Source organism: Piliocolobus tephrosceles, chromosome 20 (genome assembly GCF_002776525.5).
Source record: "Piliocolobus tephrosceles isolate RC106 chromosome 20, ASM277652v3, whole genome shotgun sequence".
NCBI classification, from domain to species: Eukaryota; Metazoa; Chordata; class Mammalia; order Primates; family Cercopithecidae; genus Piliocolobus; species Piliocolobus tephrosceles.
Genome location: NC_045453.1, coordinates 9,364,681 through 9,388,275, shown reverse-complemented (window position 1 = coordinate 9,388,275; position 23,595 = coordinate 9,364,681). Strand labels below are relative to the sequence as shown.

At 52.0% G+C, this 23,595-nt stretch overlaps 2 protein-coding genes and 1 long non-coding RNA gene across 13 annotated transcripts in view; 1 reads left to right on the top strand and 2 right to left on the bottom strand.

Annotated features, from left to right (window-relative positions):
* The window catches only part of MYL9 (myosin light chain 9), an 8,304-nt gene extending 2,694 nt beyond the window's left edge, over window positions 1-5,610 (bottom strand). The window contains exons 1-2 of the mRNA XM_023220578.1: window positions 5,515-5,610; window positions 2,092-2,301 (exon numbers count right to left, since the gene is read on the bottom strand). Coding sequence (XP_023076346.1) covers window positions 2,092-2,275 — 184 coding nt within the window. The 5' untranslated portion in view covers window positions 2,276-2,301; window positions 5,515-5,610. The remainder of the gene's footprint in view (window positions 1-2,091; window positions 2,302-5,514) is intronic.
* Window positions 1-23,595, top strand: part of LOC116418556 — a 128,887-nt gene that overhangs the window by 71,280 nt on the left and 34,012 nt on the right. The window lies entirely within an intron of this gene.
* DLGAP4 (DLG associated protein 4) overlaps window positions 16,896-23,595 on the bottom strand; it is a 170,938-nt gene continuing 164,238 nt past the window's right edge. For all 11 annotated transcript variants that reach the window (XM_031934707.1, XM_023220563.2, XM_023220565.1 and 8 more), the window contains 3 exons: window positions 20,886-20,977; window positions 19,487-19,642; window positions 16,896-18,688 (listed from right to left, as the gene is read on the bottom strand). In XM_031934707.1, the coding sequence (XP_031790567.1) occupies window positions 18,470-18,688; window positions 19,487-19,642; window positions 20,886-20,977 (467 nt within the window). In that variant the 3' untranslated portion in view covers window positions 16,896-18,469. The remainder of the gene's footprint in view (window positions 18,689-19,486; window positions 19,643-20,885; window positions 20,978-23,595) is intronic.

Below are 23,595 nucleotides of genomic sequence, written 5' to 3'. Positions count from 1 at the left end.
AAGTGCTGGGATTACAGGCTTGAGCCACCGCGCCCGGCCAACTGCTGGGTTTCTATTGCAGCCCCACTACTTGGTAGCTGTGTGACCTTGGGTAAATTACTTAACCTCTCTGAGCCTCAGTTTCCTTGTTTGTAAAGAGGGAATGATAATTGCATCTGTTCAACAGGATTGCTTTGAGATTTAAGATAATACCTGCAGGGCTTATTATGATGATGATGATTATATTTGCTGCTCTTGTTTTTAACTTGAAGATGAGGGTGTGGCTCATTTGCAGACCCACTGATAGGAGCTACAGACACGATGCATGTTTTTCTGAGTAGACACCCAGGGCTGTCATGAAGTCTCAGGGGCCTGGGTGCAGGGTGTGGCCTTGGAAACAGGAAGTTTTCATGTCCCTGAGTCTCACACACCCCGCTGTGTCCCCTGGGATGGCCAGGGCAGCTTGAGGCCCAGGAGGAGCTGTGACACCAGGACTCCCGTGGGGTACTTCAGCCCAGCCCCTTCTCTCACCGGGCTTCAGTCCTTCCATGAAGCTGGGAAGGTCCCAGATAAGAACCCTGGAGTTGGCGAGGCATGGTGGCTCACGCCTGTAATCCCAGTAGTTAGGGAGGCTGAGACGGGTGGATCACCTGAGCTCAGGAGTTTGAGACCGGCCTGACCAACATGGCGAAACCCTGTCTCTACTAAAAATACAAAAATTAGCTGGGCGTGGTGGCAGGCTCCTGTAAAACCCAGCTACTGGGGAGGCTGAGGCAGGAGAATCTCTTGAACCCGTGAGGCGGAGGTTGCAGTGAGCCGAGATGGTGCCACTGCACTCCAGCCTGGACAACAGAGTGAGACTTCATCTCAGGAGAAAAAAAAAAAAAAAAAAAACCCTGAGTTTACTTCCTGCCAGGTGACCTCCTGGGAGAGGGAGTCTTCAAGTGAGCCTGGCCTGAAGCTGGGAGTGGTTTGGTCCTCAGGGCAGGGGGCAGTGTGCTGTCAGTTCTCCCATTCAGGGTTGCCTGGTTCTCCCGCTCAATGGCTCGTGGGTAAACATCAGGGCCATGGCCCTATTTCACAGGAAAAGGCATGTGCACAGGGCTGTACCAGGGACTGACTCTCTGGCCCCAAAACTCGAGGCTTGACTGTCATGGGGCTGTGTCCTCTGGTCCTGGACTCTCCCTCCCCCAGGGAGTGTCTGGTCTGGATGCTGTCACCCAGCATGAGGGGTGTGCGGGAACTGGGCTGAGAGTGGCTGGCTGTGGCCAGCACTTTGGGAGGGATGTCGGGGCAGGCCTGTGGGTTGAGGCATGGTCTCTGGAGGCCTTGCCTCTGGGCCTGTATTTCCCCATCTGCAGTAGAGAATTGGACTTGATTTTTGTACCCTTAGTTCTAAGGTCCTGATCTTGAGGAAGTCACTGGGACCAGAGAGGCTATGAGAGCCTGGGATGGGTGACCTCTGAAGGAGGGGAACTGGTCTGGCCTCCCCTCTAGGCCTCAGTTTCCCCATCTGTGCAGTGGACAGCCTGCAGTTCGCTTTCATTTAGATGCTGACCCCTTTTTTTTTTGAGACGGAGTCTTGCTCTGTCGCCCAGGCTGGAGTGCAGTGGCACGATCTTGGCTCACTGCAAGCTCCACCTCCCGGGTTCCCGCCATTCTCCTGCCTCAGCCTCCGGAGTAGCTGGCACCTGCCACCACGCCTGGCTAATTTTTGTATTTTCAGTAGAGACGGGGTTTCACCATGTTAGCCAGGATGATCTCGATCTTCTGACCTCGTGATCTGCCTGCCTCGGCCTCCCAAAATGCTGGGATTACAGGTGTGAGCCACCGTGCCCAGCCAGCTGACCCCTTTCTTTCAATGAAATGATACCTGGCAGCCCAGTGCACAAATCTGCCTCAGACAGGCCCACTGTGGAATCAGCCTCTCTACGTTCAGACCCAGTGGTGGACCTGCTTTGTGTTTCAGTTTTCCTGTTGAACGGACTAAGTAATGGCAACTATTCTCTAAGGTGGACACCACGCGTCTCACTACACAGGAGGGGCCCTGTAAATGATTGGCAGAGCCTGCCTGGCCCCATCCATCTCACCCCTGTCCCTGTCCCAGCTCACCCAGCGAGGCCAGCATGTCGTGCAGATCCTCCTTGTCAATGAAGCCATCACGGTTCTGGTCAATCATGTTGAAAGCCTCCTTAAACTCCTGGATCTGGGACTGGTCAAACATTGCGAAGACATTGGATGTGGCCCGCTGTGGCCGCTTCTTGGTGGTCTTGGCTTTGGCCCGCTTGCTGGACATCTTGGCTTCTGGTGGGTGGGGCTTCCCTGCAGGAAGGGGTGGGGGTCGGGTGGCCCATGACTCTGGGCCAGGGAAACTTCCTGCCTCCCCCAGACCGGCTTTTAGCACTTGGGCCTGGCATTCAAGGCTACCCACGGATTTGGGGCTCCCACCAGCCAGTTCTTCACAAAAGCAGACAAGTGTGGGCTGTGCGATTCTGAACAACTTCCTCTGCCTCTCTGAGCCCGAGAGTCTTCATCTGGGACTTGGGACATGAGGAGTGCCCGGCAGTAGGGATTAACTGACCCAGTGCCGGAGAGTTCCTGGAACAGTGCCGGGCATGGAGTCAGCTATTTTGGCTGTGACTGTTTGGGTAAAAACTTAGGATTGGGCTTGGTGCCAACCATTACCATGCTTTATCTCCTTTAATCCTTAATAGCATTTACACTGTCCGTCTCTCTTTCTATGTGACAAGGTGGGTCCGCTCATGGGAGTCAGTGAGGGCTCTCCTGGGCTGCCATCCAGGCTCCCTGGCCCCGCAGGAAGGAGCTGGATCAGCAGTCTTGCATTCCTGCCGTTCCTTACCCTCCCACTCCGTCCCTCCACTGCCCGCCTGATGTTCTAGGAGGCTCTGGGCAGTCAAACCCCCGCCTGCCCACCTCAGGGAGCTTGACCAGTCCCCCAATGGGGAATGGTCATGGCCTGATCCTGGGTCCCACTGATTGTTCTCACTCCCCAGTGCTTATCAGGGAGTAAGGCTTGCTTGGGCTGAGAACCCCAGCTTCTTCACCCTTGCTTAGACCTGGCTTCTTAGCCTCTAGCCGGCCTCTTCTGTCCCATACAGATGCCGACCTACACCTGTCACTCTGAAGCCCTCGAAGGTTCCTGCCGCCCCTCAGAGCAAGTCTGGGTCCCTCATCTTGGCATTCAAGGCCCTGTGTGGGTCCCACTTGTGACCCACAATCCTGCCCTTCGGACCTCTGTAGTTCACTAGACACTCCAGGCTTTCCTCTGTGGTCTCTCCTCCCCTGTGCTCTTTCTTCTCCAGCCCAGTTCTTGAGACCCCCACCTCCTGGGGAGCGGTTCCCTGCACGCTTGCTTCCACAGTAAACAGTTAAAGATCTCTCTCCCTTGTGGGCCAGCATAGATGCCCCAGTTTACGCCAGTCCCAGGCCATAGTGGGGCTGACAGATGCTTGTTTGATGAATGACTATATGAAGGCAACTACGGCCAGTCTGCTGCTTCCACTGTACAGATGGGAAAACTGAGGCCAGGCCTGGGACTCTTTCCCTGAACGCTTGTCACGGCTTGTGGGGATATGCGCCTGAAGACCCAGTGCCTCCTTCCCTCGGCTGGGGCAGTGGGCCTGGCTAAGGTTCCAGGACTGTGGCCCCTCTTTCCTCTGCCCGAACCCCCGGGCCCAGGGCCTCCAGGAAGCCTGCTCTGCCTGTTGTTCACCCTAGGCTGTGTGGTTGCAACTTGAGCTGTTTCCAGGCCTTCCTCCCATGACTCTGTTCAAGTCATTCTCGGTCCTTGGCCTTTGAGATCATCAACCCTGGACCGGGATCCTGGCCAGCCCCAGCTGGTCCCCAGGGCCATCACTGCCTGTAGTCATGAGACAGTGGCTGCCTGTGTCCCAGGGACCAACACACCCAACCTTCAGTGTTTCTTGCATGCTTCAGGAAGGTAGACAGAAGTCCTTCTCAACCATGACCTGGCTGGGAGTGCCATTGTACCCAGATGCTGGCCCCCTCGTCTCCCATGGTTTGGAGGGGCCTAATCCTTGCCTGAGTCCAGTGTTCTCGGGAACTTTGATTCCTGGCGCCCACAGAAGGCTGCATGCAGAGGGGCAGTGCACTGTGCCCAACAGAGGCTGTGATGGCCATTACTGTCCCTATGGCAGGCATGGCCAGGCCATCCACAGCTGGGTCTGAGCCCAGCTGGGCCCCTCTGCCTTCATAGCCACCCAGTCTGCACTCTCTGCCATGGTGTGGCTGGGGGCACTGTGCTTACGGGCTTGCACAAGGCCGCCATGTCCACCCCAGCAATCGTGGGAAGTGGTGGGCAGAGGCAGGGGTGCCCCCCATGGTGCAGCTAGAAAAACAGGCCCCAGAAGGGGAATGGAGTGCCCATGAGAGGGGGAGGGGCTACCTGGAAGCCAGGATTCCTGGGCTAGGTTTGGGTCAGTGGGGAGCAAACTTGGCTCCTGGTGCCCTCGAGGCTTGAACAAAACAGGGAGCATTGGTCCTCAGGCGGGCCTGGGGCAGCGGAGCAGGAAAGGGCCCTGTGTGTCCAGAGGCACCTTCTAGAACTGGTGGAGGGGTGAGGGGCAGGCGTGGGTGGGGCCTTTAGTTCTGGGGCCATCGCTTCCCCATTCAGGGGCCCTGGACCCCAGGGATCAGCACTGATGCTTGGCCTGGCTGTGACTAGATGCCATGTCCCCCATCCTGGTGTCCAGATTCCCACCATAACAGAAAAGGCCAGGCTGAAGCCAGCACAGGGCAGTGCCCCCATGACCTCCAGCCCCTGGGGCTGGGCAGGCCAGATGCCTGCCTCTGGAGTGCACCTCATCTGAGGCTCCTCCTTAGAGCAGTTGGAGGGCTGGGAAGAGCAGGTATGGGGCCTGAGTCCTCGTCCTGCCCCCTAGGGGTGAGTCCCTCAGGGCCCTCGGCAGACCTTCCCCACCCACAGGCGAGATGACCCAGAGAGGGGAAGCCTGGGTCCCTGCAAACAGCACTGGCTGTGCCTGGTCTCTGTCCCTCTCTCCTGGCCCAGGGTGTGGAGATGGGAGGTGGGGAGGGGACACGGATGCTGTGGGGGCATGGAGCCCCACAGGGCTGTTTCTCCATCTGTGACACATGCCTTTACTGGGTCTGGGGTACTGGTGACGGCAACCCCCCTCCCCGGCATCCTTGCACCCAGGCTTCCCAGCCCCCCTGGAGCTCTGGGCTTGGCGTCTCTAGCTCCTTAGCAAAGGGGCAGGGCCTGGACGACGGCCTTCCCTTGCCGCAGGACCACTGCTTCCCAGAGGCCAGAGCAGCCTTCCTGCTGCCCGGCCCCTGGCCAGAGTCCCTGTCGGCCCCTAACAAAGGCGCTGCCCCAGCTTACCCCGCGATCTGTGCCCAACAGACCCTACCACATCCCAGTCCGTGGGGCCCGCCTCTGTCTCCCGTGACAGCCGGGTTGGGCCCGGGCCACCTTTCATCTCCAGCCCTGGGCAATCAGGCCCATTCTCAAGACCCCTGGGCCCCGGCTCCCACCTGGTGCGGAGAAGGCGCTCGGGCTCGCTGGGTGAGTGGAACTGGGCCGGCCGTCGGGTCGGGACTCCAGGCGGGGGCGGGGCGTGACGGCCGGGCCTTACAAGGCAGAAGAATGTGCGAGGGGCGGGGCCGCGGGGCGGGGTGGAGGGGCCCTCGGCTGCCGTCGGCCTTATTTGGCCTCGGCCCACGGGCTGGCAGGCGGGGGCGCTCTAGGGTGAGCCCCCCCTTCCTTGCTGTGCCAACCCTGGCTGCACAGAGGGCCTTATAGGGAGGGGAGGTGATGGAGTGAGCAAGCAATGGTAGTAGGGGAGTGGGGGTTCGCTCTGGGCTGCCCCTTCCCCTCCAGCGAGGCAAGCGGAACGTCCAGCGCCGCTTCCCCGGAGGCCTCCCGCTTGTGTGGGCCGTGGGAGCCGTGGGAGCGCAGCCGTGGGAACGACTCTCGGTGGGGGGAGGGCAGAGGCAGTGGGTGAGGGAGTCCCCAGGGACCCCAATGCCTGATGACTCGCTCTGTCCACATCAACGGCCGCCCACCAGAGCGGGACCGAAGGACCCACTCGGGAAGCACTGGTTTCGTGGAGGGAAATACGATGAACAAGTAGCTCAGCGCCTGGGGCCTCGAAGGAGCGGGGTCCTGGGGGGCTCGTGGGCTGTTCTGCAGGGTGCTGTGGGCAGTGATATCGGGCAGACAGGAGGTGCGGGGGTGAGGGCTCCTGGGCTCAGGGTCACCAGCAGCAGGAGGATGGGGGCGGGAGCCGGAGGGGCTGAGAAGGAGCAGGGACCCCTCGGTGGCTCCCCATAGGCCACGTGGGGTGTCGGAGGGTTCTGAGCAAGGAGTGACGACCTGGCTTGGGTTTTGACGGAATCCTTTTGGGTGATGTGTTGAAAACAGCGCAGAGGGGGCCGAGTCCCTGAGCAGGGGACGTGTGAGGAGCGACCCAGCAAGGATCAAGGTGATCCGGACTAGCGGGGAGGCCGAGGGACGAGTGCAGAAACTGTTTCCGAGGTGCAGCCGGGAGGATCTGCGGGTGGATTGCAATGGGTGTGAAAGAGAAGGGTCAGGGTGGACCCTGAGAGTTTTGATCTGAGCGACCAGAAAGATGGAGCTACCATTTTCTAAGATGGGTTTGCTGTGTGGAGCAGTTTAGGGATAAGAAACTCTATTTTGGACAAATTAATTTTTAAAAACTTTATTTTGAAATGATTTCAGACTTAGGATAAAGTTACAAGAACTGTGCAAAGAACCCTGTATACCTTCATCTGGATTCTCCATTTGTTACCATTGGGTTTTATTATATTTTCTTCTTGCTTTCCATATACATATACATATATATAATACATATACATACATTTATATTTATTTATTCCCACCCCCAACCATTTGAGAGTTTCTTCCATACATATGTCCTGTTATCTCTACGTATTTCAGTGAGTACTTCCTAAAAAGGAGATTCTCTTAAATAAGCCTAGTACAATGATAAAAGGACAGTTTTCACATTGATTTAATGACCTAATTCACAGTCCATATCCAGGTCGTGCCGGTTATCCCAATAGTGTCCTTTAGAGGAATTTTTTCTGGTCCAAGAGCCAAAGTAAGATCATTTGTCATCACGTTTCTTTAGTATCCCCGTTTTAAATTTTATTTTTTGATTGTGGTAAAATATACATAACATAAAATTACCGTTTTCAGCGTTTTTAAATGTACAGTTTGGTGGCATTAAGTGCAGTCCCTTTGTTGTTTAACCATCACCACCACGCATCTCCAGAGCGCTTTCATCTTCCCCAGCCGAAACTCCCTGCCCCTTAAACACTAACTCCACCTTGCCCCCTTCTCCCCGCCCTGGCGGCCTTCATTCATCTCTGTTTTCTGTGAGTTTGTCTACTCATTGGAGTCTCATATAAGTGGAATCATATAGCATTTGACCTTTTGTCACTGGCTTCTTTCACCCGGCATAATGTTCTCAAGCTCCAGGTTCATCAATGTTTAGCGTATATCAGAATTTCTTTTTGGGGGTGGGGGGGTGAGATAGGGTCTCACTCTGTTGCCCTGGGTGGCATGCAGTGGCACAATTATAACTCACTGCAGCCCTGACCTCCTGGGCTCAAGCAGTCCCCCTGCCTCGACCCCCTCAAGTAGCTAGGGCTGCAGGCATGCGCCAGCACACCCAGCTAAGTTTTCTACTTTTGTAGAAACAGGGTCTCCCTGTGTTGCCCAGCCTGGTCTCAAACCTCTAGCCTCGAGTAGTCCTCCTGCCTGGACCTCCCAAAGTGCTAGGATTATAGGCCTGAGCCACTGTGCTTGGCCCCGGCTAATTTTTTAAAAATTCTTTTTGTAGAAATGGGGTCTCGCCATGTTGCCCAGGCACTCATCCTTTTTAAGGCTGAATAATACTCCATTGTATGCATGTTTTGTTTATCCATTCATCATGGATGGACACTGGTTGCTTCCACTTTTCGGCGATTCTGAATAATGCTTCTGTGAACGTGGGTCTCTTCAAGTTCCTGATGTTGTTTTTTTAACCTGACATTGTGAACATATAAGTCTCTGTTTTCAATTCTTTTGGGTATATGCCCAGAAATGGACTTGCTGGATCAAATGGTTATTCTATTTTTAACATCCCGAGGAACTGCAGTAACTGTTTTCTGTAGTGGCTGTACCATTTTCAATTCCCATCAACAGTGTACACGGGGCCTGGTGTGGTTGCTCTTGCCTATAATCCCAGCATTTTAGGAGGCCTAGGTGGGCGGATCACTTGATGCCAGGAATTTGAGACTAGCCTGGCCAGCATGGTGAAACCCCATTCTCTACAAAAAATACCAAAATTAGCCAGGTGTGGTTGTACATGCCTATAATCCCAGCCACTAGGGAAGCTCAGGCAGGAGACTCACTTGAACCCGGGAGGCAGAGAGGTTGCGGTGAGCCGAGATCGTGTCGCTGCACTCCAGCCTGGTGGACAGAGTGAGACTCGGTCTCAAAAAAAAAAAATCTTTGCCTATTTAAAAGAGCTGTTTTTTAAATTTTGTTTTGTTTTTTAAGATCCTAGGTGTTTTAAAAATATATTTTGGATAGTAATCCCTTGATATGATTTGTAAATACTTTTCTTATTCTACAGGTTTTCTGTATTTTTTTTAAGTGCTGGGATTACAGGCTTGAGCCACCGCGCCCGGCCTGGTTTTCTGTATTTTAAAGAAAAGCTTAAATTGTTACCTTTTATAAACCATAAAATTCACCTATGAAATGTACAATTCAATGGATTTAGTGTTTCTACAAAGCTATGTAATCAGCACTACTATGTAATTCCAGAACATTTTAGTAACTAATCCCCCAAAGAAACTCTGTACCTGTCAGCAGTCATTTCTCATTCTCCTCTCATCCCAGCCCCTGGACACTATGGATCTACTTTCCCTCTCTATCAGCTTGTTTACTGTAGAAACTTGTTTTTGTGTTTTGAGATGGAGTCTTGCCCTGTCACCCAGATAGGAGTGCATGGGGCTCACTGCAACCTCCACCTCTTGAGTTCAAGTGATTCTCCTGCTTCATCCTCCCTAGTAGCTGGGATTACAGGCACCTGCTACCACGCCCAGCTAATTTTTGTATTTTTAGTAGAGATGGGTTTTCACCATGTTGTCCAGGCTGGTCTCGAAATCCTGACCTCAAGTGATCTGCCTGCCTCAGCCTCCCAGAGTGCTGGCATTAGAGGGTGAACCACCACGCCTGGCCAGCTTGTTTCCTCTAGAAACGTCTTTTCGTTTTTTTTTTTTTTTGAGACGGAGTCTCGCTCTGTCGCCCCGGCTGAGAGTGCAGTGGCTGATCTCAGCTCACTGCAAGCTCCGCCCCCCGGGGTTTACGCCATTCTCCTGCCTCAGCCTCCCGAGTAGCTGGGACTACAGGCACCCGCCACCTCGCCCGGCTAGTATTTTTTTTGTATTTTTTAGTAGAGATGGGGTTTCACCGTGTTAGCCAGGATGGTCTCGATTTCCTGACCTCGTGATCCGCCCGTCTCGGCCTCCCAAAGTGCTGGGATTATAGGCTTGAGCCACCGCGCCCGGCCTCCTCTAGAAACTTCAAACAAATGCAGTCATACAATGTCTGGCTTCTTTCACTTAGCATGATGTTTTCAGGGTTCATCCGTGTTGTAGAATGTCCCAGTACCTCAGTCTTTCATTCCAAATAGTATTCTGTTGTATGGCTATATGCTACATTTTGTTTTTGCATTTGTCAGTTGATAGACATTTGGGTTGTTTCTACTTTTTGCCCGTTATGAATATGGTACCGTGAACATTAATCTGCAAGTTTATGTGTGGATATACGTTTTCACTTTCTCAGGTACATAAGAGTGGAACTGCTGGGTCTTATGGTTACACCTCTATGTTTAACCTTTTAAGGGACTTCCAAACTGTTTTGCACAATGTTGTACCATTTTGAATTCCCACTGGCAGTGTATGGTTCCAGTTTCTCTACTTCTTCACTAATACTCGTCTGTCTTTGTATTAGAGCCAGGGTCTCACTACGTTACCCCAGGCTGGACTTGAACTCCTGGGCTTAGCAATCCTTCCACCTCAGCCTCCCAGGTAGCTGGGACTACAGCTACCTGGCCCTGCTTGTCTTTTTAATTCTAGTCATCCTATCGGGTGTGAAGTGGTATCTCATTGTGGTTTTGATTTGCATTTGTCTAGTGACTGAAGATGTCGAGCATTTTTCACATGCTTATCATTGGAGATTTGTGTGTCTTCTTCAGAGAAGTGTCTATTTAGGCTGGCCGTGGTGGCTCACACCTGTAGTCCCAGCACTTTGGGAGGCTGAGGCAGGCAGATCACCTGAGGTCAGGAGTTTGAGACCAGCCTGGCAAACATGGCAAAACCCTGTCTCTACTAAAAATACAAAAGTTAGCTGGGGGTGGTGGTGGATGCCTGTAGTCTCAGCTACTCAGGAGGCTGAGGCACAAGAATCACTTGAACTCGGGAGGCGGAGTTTGCAGTAAGCCAAGATCGTGCCACTGCACTCCAGCTTGGGCAACAGAGTGAGACTCTGTCTCAAAAAAAAAAAAAGTGTATATTTAGATCCTTTACCCATTTAAAAATTTGTCTTTTGATTTTGAGCTATAGAAATTCTTTATATATTCCGGCTATTGCACCCTTATCAGATACATGAGTTGGACATATTTTCTCCTATTATGTGGGTTATCCTTTCACTTTCTTGATAGTGTTCTTTGAAACACAAGTTTCTTTTTTTTTTGGAGACAGAGTCTTGCTCTGTCACCCAGGCTGTAGGGCAGTGGTGCGATCTCGGCTCACTGCAACCTCTGCCCCCTGGGTTCAAGTGATTCTTCTGCCTCAGCCTCCCGCGTAGCTGGGACCTGGCTAATTTTTGTATTTTTAGTAGAGACGGGGTTTCACTATCTTGGTCAGGCTGGTCTTGAACTCCTGACCTCGTGATTCACCAGCTTCAGCCTCCCAAAGTGCTGGGATTACAGGCATGAACCACCGCGCCCGGCTGAAGCACAAGTGTTTTTAACCTTGAAGTTTAGTTTTATCTGTGTTTTCTTTGGTTGCTTGTGCTTTGGTGTCATACCCAAGAAATCATTGCCTAATCCAAGGTTATAAATGTTTACACTTCTGTTTTCTTTTAAGAGTTTGCTAGTTTTAGCTTTCAGGTTTTTTGTTTTTTTTTGAGACGCAGTCTTGCTTTGTTGCCCAGGCTAGAGTGCAGTGGCGCGATCTCGGCTCACTGCAAGCTCTGCCTCCCGGGTTCACGTCATTCTCCTGCCTCAGCTTCCCGGGTAGCTGGGACTACAGGCGCTCGCCACCACACCCAGCTAATTTTTTGTATTTTTAGTAAAGACGGGGTTTCACTGTGTTAGCCAGGGTGGAGTTTTCAGGTCTTTAACCCACATTGAGTTAATTTTGTATATGTTGCAAGGTGAGGGTCCAGCTTCCTCTTTTTTCATTTGGATATCCAGTTACACTAGCACCATTTGTTGATACTTCTTTCCCCATTGAATACCTTGGCACTGTTGTCTAAAGTCAGTTGTCCATTAATGTATGGGTTTATTTTAGACTCTTAATTCTGTTTCATTGATATATATGTCTACCCTTATGCCAAGGGTAGTACACAAGATTGTACTTTGATTTATTTATTTTTTGAGACAGGGTCTTTCTCTGTCACCCAGTCTGGACTACAGTGGTGTGATCACAGCTCACTGCAGTCTCAACCTCCTGGGCTCAAGTGATCCTTCTGTCTCAGCCTCCTGAGGAGCTGGAATTATAGGCACGTGCCACCACACCTGGTTAATTTTTGTATTTTTTATACAGATGGAATCTCACTGTGTTGCCTAAGCTGGTCTGAAACTCTTGGGCTCAAGTGACCCTCCTGTCCCAGCCTCCAAAAGTGTTAGGATTATAGGCATGAGCCACTGTGCCCAGCCTTGATTACATTAGTTTTGTAGTAAATTTTACATTTCCATATGAATTTTAGGGTCAGCATCTCAATTTCTGCAGAAAAGGGAGCTGGGATTTTGATAAGGGTTGTTTCAAACCTGTACATTAATTTGGGAGGGTATTGCCATCTTACCAATACTAAATCTTCCAATCCATGAACATTGGAAAATAAGTAATTTGTAGTGTGCTCCTTTGGGACTGTGAATATTCTGTTCCTCATAAAAATTTCAACCAATACTTTTTTTTTTTTTTTTTTTGAGACAGAGTCTCGCTTTGTCGCCCAGCTGGAGTACAGTTCATATTGGCGATCCCAGTGCAACCCTTCTCCCTCAGCCTCCCATGCAGCTGGGATTACAGGTGCGCTCCATTACTCCCAGCTAATTTTTGTACTTTTAGTAGAGATGGGGTTTCACCATGTTGGCCAGGCTGGTCTTGAACTCCTGACCTCAGGTGATCCACCTACCTTGGCCTCCCAAAGTGCTGGGATTACAAGCGTGAGCCACCGCACCCAGCCACCAGTACTTTTAACATCCATGGATGATTCCATTATTACAATATGATGGTTGCCAAATGGTTCTTTTCTTTTGAGACCTAGTTTCACTCTGTTGCCCAGGCTGGAAGGCAGGAGAATCACTTGAGCCCAGGAGTTTGAGACCAGCCTGGGCAGCAAACTGAGACTCCATCTCTACAAAACGTTTTAAAATTAGCTGGGCATGGTGGGATCTCAGCTCACTGCAACCTCTGCCTGGGTTTAGGGGTTTTAAGCAGAGGGTGATGCAGCCAGTCAGCATTTTGAAAATTCCCCTTGGCCAGGTGCGGTGGCTCACACCTGTAATCCCAGCACTTGGGGAGGCTGAGGTGGGCAGATCACGAGGTCAGGAGATCGAGACCATCCTGGCTAACACGATGAAACACTGTCTCTACTAAAAATACAAAAAAAAAAAAGAAAGAAAGAAAGAAAGAAAATTAGCCGGGCGTGGTGGTGGGTGCCTGTAGTCCCAGCTACTCGGGAGGCTGAGGCAGGAGAATGGCGGGAACCCGGGAGGCGGAGCTTGCAGTGGGCCAAGATTATGCCACCGCACTCCGGCCTGGGCAAGAGAGTGAGACTCTTTGTCTCAAAAAAAAAAAATCCCCGTGGCCACCGTATGGTAGGGCCAGGGGCGGCAGCAGAGACCACACCAGCTTTCAGATCAGCCACAGATTCAGATGGGCAGGAGACTGTTAGAATTTCTGTCGTGAAGCCCATTCCACTGCTGGTGCTAGAGATCTCATCTCGGTGGGTCTGTCCTCCACAGCATTTGCCCATGCAGGCTCCGCGTGGTACTTGGCCATCAGGCTCCTGGTGACAGTAGCTTTGTCCTACTGTCCTGTCTATAAGGTCTGGGCGCCCAGTGCTGTTCCCGGTGGTAGCTGAGCCTTCTCTGTGCTGACTATGGAAACATGCAACCCTGGGGAGCTTGAGGTTCTATAAGGGAAACCTGGGCCATGTAGGGTTCTCAGGGACCCACAGGTGGCTGACAGTCTCCTGTCCCCTCTGCCACCTCTGTGGTCATATCCTGCAGCCTTTAGGAGGGCGCTTCCTGTCTGTCCCTGTCCTGGTCCCCTGTTTCCTCAAGGACTAGGCTTTGGAAACACAGAAGCTGAGGACTCATTCCCAGCGTCTCTGGGAAGTTGCTGTCAGCCTTTCCCTGAAGTGACAAATGCGTCCCTGATGGAACAAGGTACAAGGACATGGGACATCATCTAAGTCATATTTTTGTGAAAACTATTTAATCTGAATCTGGCCATGAGAAAACATAAACCCAGATGGTGCACCATTCTATAGAGTGTGCTTGGATACTTCAAAAACACCAACATTTCAGCCTGGCGCAGTGGCTCATGCCTATAATCCCAGCACTTTGGGAGGCCGAGGCAGGCGGAGCACGTGAGGTCAGGAGTTTGAAACCAGCCTGGCCAATATGGTGAAACCCCGTCTCTACTAAAAATACAAAAATTAGCCAGGCGAGGTGGCTCATGCCTGTAATCCCAGCTACTTGGGAGGCAGAGGCAGGATAATCACTTGAACCCAGGAGGTAGAGGTTGCTGTGAGCCAAGATCACGCCACTACACTCCAGCCTGGGTGTCGCAGCGAGGCTCTGTCTCAAACAAAATAAACCAAAAAAACCCATGAAAAAAATAAATAAATATAACACCATCAACATCTCGAAAAACAAAACCAACAAAGTAGGGAAATTTTGATTTGTAAAGAGACTAGAAGGACTAGAAGGACATGGTGGCCTGGCACATTGGCTCACACCTGTGATTCCAGCACTTTGGGAGGCCAAGGCGGGAGAATCACTTGAGCCCAGGAGTTTGAGACCAGCCTGGGCAGCAAACTGAGACTCCATCTCTACAAAACGTTTTAAAATTAGCTGGGCATGGTGGCATGTACCTGTGGTCCCAGCTACTTGGGAAGCTGAGGCAGGAGGATTGATTGAGCCCAGTTGGTTGAGGCTGCAGTGAGCCATGATCACACCATTCATTGCACTTTGGCCTGGGCGGCAGAGTGAGACACTGTCTAAAAAAAGAAAAAAAAAACAGACAGACATGGTAACTGAAAGCAGTGACTGATCCTTAATGGGATCCTGGATGGTTAAAAGGGAAAAGGTGTAAGGGACAAGGTTGTGAGGGCACCTGGCGTATGGACTGTGCTTTAGGCCGTATTAATATGTGCACTGGGTACATATTAATATGTGCACTGTGCTTTAGGCCGTATTAATATGTGCACTGGGTAATATGTGCTCTCCTGGGTAAAGGAGGGGCTCCCTGGAACATTCCTTTCTTAAGTTTGAGGGTGGTGATGGTGGTGTGGTTGTGCAGGAACGTCCTTGTGCCTGGGAGTTGCGTGATGTGTTTTGCAGTGAAGTATCAGTGTATGCCACTGACTCTCAGATGGCTCGCGGGGAAAACGATGTGTATGTATCCGAGAGGGATAATGCCCATATGAGCGAAATATTGGTAATCAGTGACTCTGGCCACCGGATATGTGTTCATTATTATACTGTTCGTTCAATGGAGGGGGCATCTTCTCTACTGCTGTGCCAAGAAGGCTGGGCGTGGGGGTCCAGATTCTGTACATCAGACACCCCTACCCCATCTTGTGCTTAAGAGAGTGCAGGATCCCTCCTGAGACCCTAATCTAATCCTCAAGTCCCTTCCCCTGCCACAGGAGAAGCAGGCTCTGAAAGGCTTAGGGTCCATCCCTCGTCCCCATGGCCCATCTGGGAGAGCTGGCTGCTGGCTGCACCCCTGAACTTCTGCTTCAATGCCTGATGCAACCAGAAACCTCTTCACTTACCCTTCAAGTCACCCCCAGCTGGGTCTCAGGGTAGGGGTAGGTCTGGGAAGGTGCCAGCCCCGGAGTTAATCTGAGCCACCTGTGGTCACCAGATGCTCCGTCACCACTAACAGGTGTATTAGGGTCTGGCCACAGTTGGGATGGGCTCCCAGGGACCTCTCTGGGGAGGGCCAGGCAGCCTGAACAAAGCTGCTGGGAAGGCAGGGTCTGTGCATCCACTGGGCCTGAGGTCACGAGCTTCTTGGCTGGGTTGGGCCAAGGGAGGAGACCAGGAATCTATGGCTTCAGAGCTTGGCCAGAGAACTTCCTAAAAGGCATGTTCCGGCGGGGTGCAGTGGCTCACACCTGTAATCTCAGGACTTTGGGAGGCCGATGGGGGCTGATCCTGAGGTCAGGAGTTCAAGACCAGCCTCGCCAACAGGGTGAAACCCCATCTCTACTAAAAATACAAAAATTAGCCAGGCATGATGGCAGGCACCTGTAGTCCCAGCTACTCGGGAGGCTGAGGCAGAATTGCTTGAACCCCGGAAACCCAGGAGGTGGGGGTTGCAGTGAGCCAAGATCGCGTCACTGTGCTCCAGCCTGGGCGACAAAGACTGTCTCCAAAAAAAAAAAAAAAAAAAAGAGGCATGTTCCTACCACCAGGGCTCGGCACCTCCTGCTTCTGTGTGGACTGCGTGCCGTTCCCTCCCCCAAACTCCCCCAAAGCTGGCTACCCACTCATCCTTCCAGTCTCTACCAGAACACTCCTGCCCAGGCTGGGTTTGGCGGTTGTGCTGTGGGGTCCTGCAGCCTCATTCTGCTGCGTCGTTTTTCACCACCTGTCGTTGACTCGACCTTGTCTGTCACGTTCAGTATGTCTCCCTCAGCAGAGTGAGCTCTGCCCCAGCACTGGGCCTGTAGAGGTGTTCTGGAGATGCACTCAGAGCTTGCACCCGACAGAATGGAAGCAGCTGCAAGGCAGGAGGATACTGAGTACCCTGCCCTGGAGAATGTGCAGACTGCATCTGTGGGGAGTGTAAACCATCCTCTAGGGTGGTCTTTTTTTTTTGAGACGGAGTCTCGCTCTGTCACCCAAGCTGGAGTGCAGTGGCCGGATCTCAGCTCACTACAAGCTCCGCCTCCCGGGTTTACGCCATTCTCCTGCCTCAGCCTCCCAAGTAGTTGGGACTACAGGCACCCGCCACCTCGCCCGGCTAGTTTTTTGTATTTTTTAGTAGAGATGCGGTTTCACTGTGTTAGCCAGGATGGTCTCGATCTCCTGACCTCGTGATCCGCCCGTCTCGGCCTCCGAAAGTGCTGGGATTACAGACTTGAGCCACCGCGCCCGGCCTAGGGTGGTCTTTATCAGCCTATCCTCGCTCCTGTGATAGCATCTTTCAAGGGTTTATTTCAAACAGGAAGCTGGTAAGTGCACACTCATTTTTGGGAGAGGGGACTGTCAGCCACGTCTTCCTGCCCCAGATCACAGAGCTGGCATGTGACAGCTGGCATCCTGGCTGGCACTCACATCAGGCTGTCTCCACAGAGCTGCCTTTTGGGAGGGCTCTGGCTCAGTTTCCTGGGCCCACTCTGTTCATCCCCCTGCAATAATGCCACAAGCCCTTGGTACACGTTACCTCATTTATTCTCACAACATGCCTGTGAGGTAGGGAGGGGCAGGGACTGTCCCCGTTTTACAGAGGAGGAAGTTGAGGCACACAGAGGTCAAGTGACTTGCCCAAGGTCACAGACGGCGGCCAAGCTGGAAAAGGGCCCCGGAGCAGGCCCTTGGTTCACCTGGGGGAGTCCCCCCTGCAGCAAGCGCCAGCCAAGAGGATGTCTCGGATGCCAGAGAGGCGCATACACAGCGTAGAGCAGCCCCTCGGGTACTGAGCTGGCTTCGGGGCTGAGCCCCTGCCCTCCCCCACCCCGCCCTGCAGGCCCAGGCCATTGCAGCTCAGGGCTCGTGACACCCTGGGAGTGGGATTGGGGGGCAGGAGAGAGAGAAGGATAATTGGGGTAAAAAAAAAAAAAAAAAATAGAAAACTCAGAGGCTGGGCAGATGGGCCCTTGGGAGTAGGGGGTGGAGACGAAAAATAAAAGAGGGCTGCTTACACACAAGGTATGTATTTTTACACACACTTGTACACACACCTAGATATAGTACATGTAAAAATATATGCTATTCACACACCCGCCTCCTGCCAGGTGCCCCGAGAGCCAGCGGCGGCGGCGCTGGGTGGGCATGGGTGAGCAGATGGGCGTTTGTTAAATATACACTCTAAGGTCTATGTGCATATGTACACATACATACAGACACCGCCGCCCGCCCCTCGGGCACCAGACACAGGCGCGGCTGAGGACAGACAGCCCCTCGGAAGCCACTCTGAGTCCTAGGTTTTGCTGAAGGAAGAAGGGGCTGGAGAGAATAAAAAGGCGGGAGTCTGGAGTGTGATAACTGTGGCTTCGTCTCATATCCCCCTCCAAGACTAAAAGCTCCCTCATCTGCTCAGTGGTGAGTCCTGCCTGACACTGCCCAGGGCTGGCGGGGCACCTCCCAGTGAGGCGCCTCCATCTGCGTGTGTGTGCGCGTGTGAGGTTGTGTGTGAGCACTTGGCGGGGGGGGAGGGGACGCGTGTCCATCTCTCTGTCCTCTGGGCCCTCAGACCGCAGAGAGGGCTGAGACCCAGAAAGCCGCTTGCCACAATGGTGACCACTGTGTGAGCTCTGAAGGGAAAAGAGAAAAACATAATGAAAAATCCAAGGTCAGAGCAGGGGGTAGCCGGGGAAAGGAGGAGGGAACATGGCAGGTGCCCAAGGCTGCCCTTGGACTGTCGTCATCTTGTAAACAAGCTAGTGTGAGTTCTCATCAGATAGAAGGAGTAAAAAGACCGCAGTCTGGAGGCTGAGCCGGGAGTTGCCGACGTCCATCTATCTAGTCCACCACGGCCAGCAAGAGGAAAAAAAAGTTTTCTAGTTTTGTGATTTTTGTTGATTTTTTTTGTGAGTAAAATTTTCATAACCTAAAGCTGGGAGGGACCCAAAAAAGCCAAATGTGAGCCCTTGTATGCGTCAATTTGAAAGTTGGCTCAGGGTCTCTAGACAGAATAACCATAGCAAAGGCTGAGAAAACTCTGTTCCATTCGCACTTAGTTTTGTGGTTTTAATGATTTAAAATCATTTCTTTCTTCCCGCACGGTCTCAGAGCCTGGTCTGGGCCTCCGGGACATAAATCTCGATGCTGTCCGCGCTCTCGGTGGCTGAGTTCTGCCGCACAGAAGCTGCCCGCTTCGCCGCCAGGAGTCTCTTGCGGGCCTCCTGGCGCTGCTTGTCGCTGGCGTCTGAGGCCTTGTCACGGCTCACTGCCGGCTTGGATTTGGCTGGCTTCTTCGGGACCGGAGGGGGTGGTTTCTTCTCTTCCTTTAGTGAGACAGTGAGGAGGGAACAAAAATAAAATAAAGGTGCCACGTTTTGTGTGGCGCCACCCCCACCATATGCTGGCAGCTGGAGTCTCCACCCCAGCTTCCCCGCATCGGGCACAAGCAACACACACTTGGAATCAGGAAGCCACGAGAAGCGATGACAGTGGGAAGAGCACAAGGCACAGGAACGGAAAGCAAGCCTAGACTCCGAAGGTGCTCAAGCAGCAGGATGGGCAGATCCCCGTGTCCACCGTCATGTTGAACCACCAGGAGCTTGAGACTAGGAGCTAGCCCGAGGACAGTCAGAGACTTAAATTTAGGGCTTCGGGTCCCATTTTACAGGCTATTCTAGGGAGTAGACAGGGCCATGGTTCAATAGGGGTCACTGGTTCTGCTGGTTTGCAGGAGGAGGCCTCAGGGAAGAGGCTGGCTACCACGAGGTTACAGAACTGGCTCCAGACCCCAGGACTCCTGGCAGCAGGGCCCCAGGAGAAGGGACCATTTTGCTGCCTCCTCTGTTATAACGTGATTGAGGCTGTGGGCGTGCCTCTCCCAGGACCCCCTTTTCTGGACATGCAGGGCAGGACACATGCTGCAGGGGCAGCCTCAACTATACGGAGCAGGCGGCATGCTAGACAAGTGCCAAGCATGGACCCCACGCAGTGATGGACGTGAGCCCCCAGCTCAAAGACGACACACGGAGAAGGGAGCCAAGCAGCACTGACCGATGTGGGCAGCGTTATTGCCGACCAGGAATTTGTCCCTGGACTTCCCCTCCGCACTGCTCCATGCTCACCTTCCTCTTCTCGGGGGTCTCCACCAGCTGCCAGCTGTTGGCCTTGAGGTGGTAGAGTTCATCGAACTTCATGCTGATGTCCTCGATGGACAGCTGTAGCAGGTCCCAGAACCCTGCCAGGTCCTGGGCTGTGGGGCGTGGGTTGGCATCAGGGTTCTGTGGGCCAGATGGGGATCAGTGGGGCGGGCTCAGCAGAGGCTTGTCCGGCTCCCCCGAACCCCGTCTCCGCTCTCCCCCACCGCGCCCTGCTGAAGCATGTTTCCTCTGGCCCCACCAGCACCCGAGGGGGCTCTTGAGGCCTAGTGTCCGGGTCAGTATCTGTATGAATGAATCTAAGCCAGTTCTGGTCAGCACCAGCCTTAGTGGTGGAGATCCTGATCCTTGGGGATAGCCTAGATATAGGGCTGTGGTGAGGAGAGCACTCCTGTCCCTAATGTATGCCAGGCAGACAGTTGTTTTGCAGGGAAGAAATACAAGTTTTTGGCCATGGTGTGAGTGACACCGGTTGCCCCATTCACTCCCAGGTGGGGAAGATCACAGAATCCGTGTTGTCTCCCTCGTGTCACTCTGTTCCATGACAATGCAACCCCCAGGTCTCTGTAGGTCTTGGAGACAAACACTCTCCACTGCGTCCCGCTGGGAACACACAGATTCCCACAGGCAGAACAGCCCAGGACACTGCTTTTGACCCCAGCAGGGCCAGCCCTCCTAACAGGTAAGAGGGAGGGAGAAAGCCAAGCCACCAATCTCAGCAGTGGTATTTCTTTAGTTTTTACCTTGAATGTCTTCTTAGATACAGAAAAAATATACATGTATATAATGTGTATATAGATATAATTTTTGAGACGGAGTTTCACTCTTGTTGCCCAGGTTGGAGTGCAATGGCACAATCTCAGCTCACCACAACCTCCGCCTCCCAGGTTAAAGCGATTCTCCTGCCTCAGCCTCCCGAGTAGCTGGGATTACAGGCATGCACCACCACGCCCGGCTAATTTTGTATTTTAGTAGAGACGAGGTTTCTCTATGTTGGTCAGGCTGGTCTTGAACTCCTGACCTCAGGTGATCTACCTGCCTCAGCCTCCCAAGTGCTGGGATTATAGGCGTGAGCCCCACAACTGGCCGATACAGAATATATTTTAGATAAATAAACCAGTGCTAATTGACTATCACCCGTGTGGCTGTTTCAACATGGAAAGGTATAAGAGATCTGATAGGGCCGCTCTCACCCCCTTTCTTGTGCTAGACACTGACACACATTGCCACTGTCCTTCCAACCCCATGAGGAAGCCGCACTGTTTGTGTTACAGAGGAGGGCACAGAGGCTTTGCGGGGCTGGCGGAGTGTAGTGGGCAGCCAAAGGCCGGAAGCCCTGCTGTGGAGGAAGAAGAATCACACTCACCAAGTTTTGCTCACAGAGGCCCCGGAACTGCTGGAATTTCTGGGACATCAGTAGCTGGGCACTGCCCACCGCACTGAGGACTTTTCCTAAGACTGAGAAGCAGAGGGTGGGAAGACTGATTTAGCACAGCACAGCGTTTGTGGGGACGGCATCATGCTTTTGATCTCCCCCTGCACTCCCTTAAGGTAGAACTCATTATTTCATGATGGTGGTGGTCTTTTTACCTACACATTAGTCCATTCTCATTGAGAAAAACACAAACAATATAAAGTGAACCCCATCCCATTTCCTGAGGATCTTTTATGGCAACAAATATGAAAACTGAGCATAAATGTAAAACATTTTCCAGAAAAACATAAGAAGGTCTTAAGAAGAAATAGAGGCCGGGTACAGTGGCTCACGCTTGTAATCCCAGCACTTTGGGAGACTGAGGCGGATCACCTGAGGTCAGGAGTTAAAGACCAGCCTGGGCAGCATGATGGAACTCCGTCTCTCCGAATACACAAAAATTAGCCAGGCACAATGGCAGGTGCCTGTAATCCCAGCTACTCAGGAGGCTGAGGCAGGAGAATCATTTGAACCCAGGGGGCGGAGGTTACAGTGAGCCGAGATCGCGCCACTGCACTCCAGCCTGGGTGACAGAACGAGACTCAGTCTTTAAAAAAAATAAAAAATTAAAAAATAAAAAATTTGATTAGACTCAGATATTTTTAAGAAACTGAAGCAGAACTCTTCTCAGAAAAGGAACTAGGTCTAAGTTTTACAGCTGAGGTATTAAAAACTTTCAAGGAACAGGAAATCCCTTTTTTTATATTCTGTTCCAGAGATTAAATAAACATGGAAAATGATGCAACTTGCTTTAGGAACTCTGACAGCAGATAGGACATGCCAAGAATGGACCACTTTCACTAACATAAATGTAGGAGTCTTAAAGTATAAACAAATAGGATCTATCAGAAGAATTGTAAAAAATAAACATCCTAATTGAGAAGTATTTAACCCAGGAATACAAGGTTGATCTTGTATTGTGACTTCCAGTTTTAAAGTGCTGGCATCAGCCAGGCATAGTGGCTCATACCTGTAATCCCAGTACTTCGGGAGGCAGGAGGTCCCCAACAAAAATAGAAAAAATTAGCTGGGCGCGCTGGGGCTCATCTGTGGTCCCAGCCACCTGGGAGGCAGAGGCTGTGGTGAGCTTGGACCATGCCACTGTACTCCAGCCTGTCTGACAGAGTGAGGTCCCCTGCCTCAAAAAATCATAAAGTACTGGCACAGCTGGGCACTTTGAGAGGCCTAGGCCACGTGGTAAAAGCCCATCTCTACAGAAAATACAAAAATTAGCCAGACATGGTAGCATGTGCCTGTAGCCCCAGCTACTTGGGAGGATCACTGGAACCAGGTAGGTTGAGGCTGCAGTGAGCTGTGGTGACAGCATTGTACTCCAGCCTGAGTGACAAAGTGAGACCTTGCCCCCACCCCCCACCACACACAAAAAAGGTGCTGGCATAAAGACAATGCTACCCATCCCCAACCCCCTTAGAAATCACTGAAAAGCAAACAAAGTAAACAAGAGTGAGGCTGAGGTGGGTGGATCACAAGATCAGGGGTTCGAGACCAGCCTGGCCAACATGGTAAAACCCTGTCTCTACTAAAAATACAAAAATTACTCAGGCGTGGTGGCCCATGCCTGTAATCCCAGCTAGTCAGGAGGCCGAGACAGGAGAATCTGAACCTGGGAGGCGGAGGTTGCAGCAAGCCAAGATCACGCCCACTACACTCCAGCTTGGGTGGCAGAGTAAGACTCCATCTCAAAAATCAAACAAAAAGTAGCACACCCAATTTTATTTGAAATTAAAATTACTTACGTGAAATTAAAAAAGGAGGCTTGGGCATGGTGGCTCACACCTATAATCCCAGTACTTTAGGAGGCTTGAGGCAGGAGGATCACTTGAGCCCAGGAGTTCAAGACAGTCTGGGCAACAAAGTGAAACCCTGTCTCTATGATTGTTTGAACCCAGGGTTTCAAGGTTGCAGTGAGCTATGATGGTACCACTGCATTCCTCCAGCCTGGATGACAGAGCAAGACCCTGTCTCAAAAACAAAAAAAGAGTGTGGACTGCAGCAAGAGCTTTCCTGAACCTAGCCAGCAACAAGGAGAATGACAGGGTTGGGGAGGCCCTGCATTGTGAGCAGCCCTGTAGTTGCCTGTGGAGAAGAAAAGCCTGATAGAACTCTCCCAGGCACCCATTCCCACCCTATTCCCACATATGATTCCTGCTGGCCTGGGACACAGTCCTGGCCCCCATCTCATAATGATCTACTTACAAGAGCTCATCAAGGAAGAATTCGCCTCATTAAGAAATTACTAATTAAAAGGGAACTGACACAGGAGTTAAAGATATTACAGGAACAGCAAATGGCACCTGAATACTTACCAGAAATCGCTGCCAGGGCATAGATGAAAATGGTAACATTTATCCATGAATATGTAAAATAATTCAAAGCAGAGACAGTAAGACAATGGAAGGAGATAAAACGGGGGCTCTGGAACTAGAGCAGGAGGAAAATCAGGCCATCACAGAAACAAGGCCACACTGAAGGTCACACAGAGGTTCAACCCTGCTGAGGACTTGTCCTGAGTAGCAGAGCCCTACAGGGAGAGGAGGGCTGAAAGGCTCCAGGTACAAAGTGCTTCAGCTGCCCCATGAAC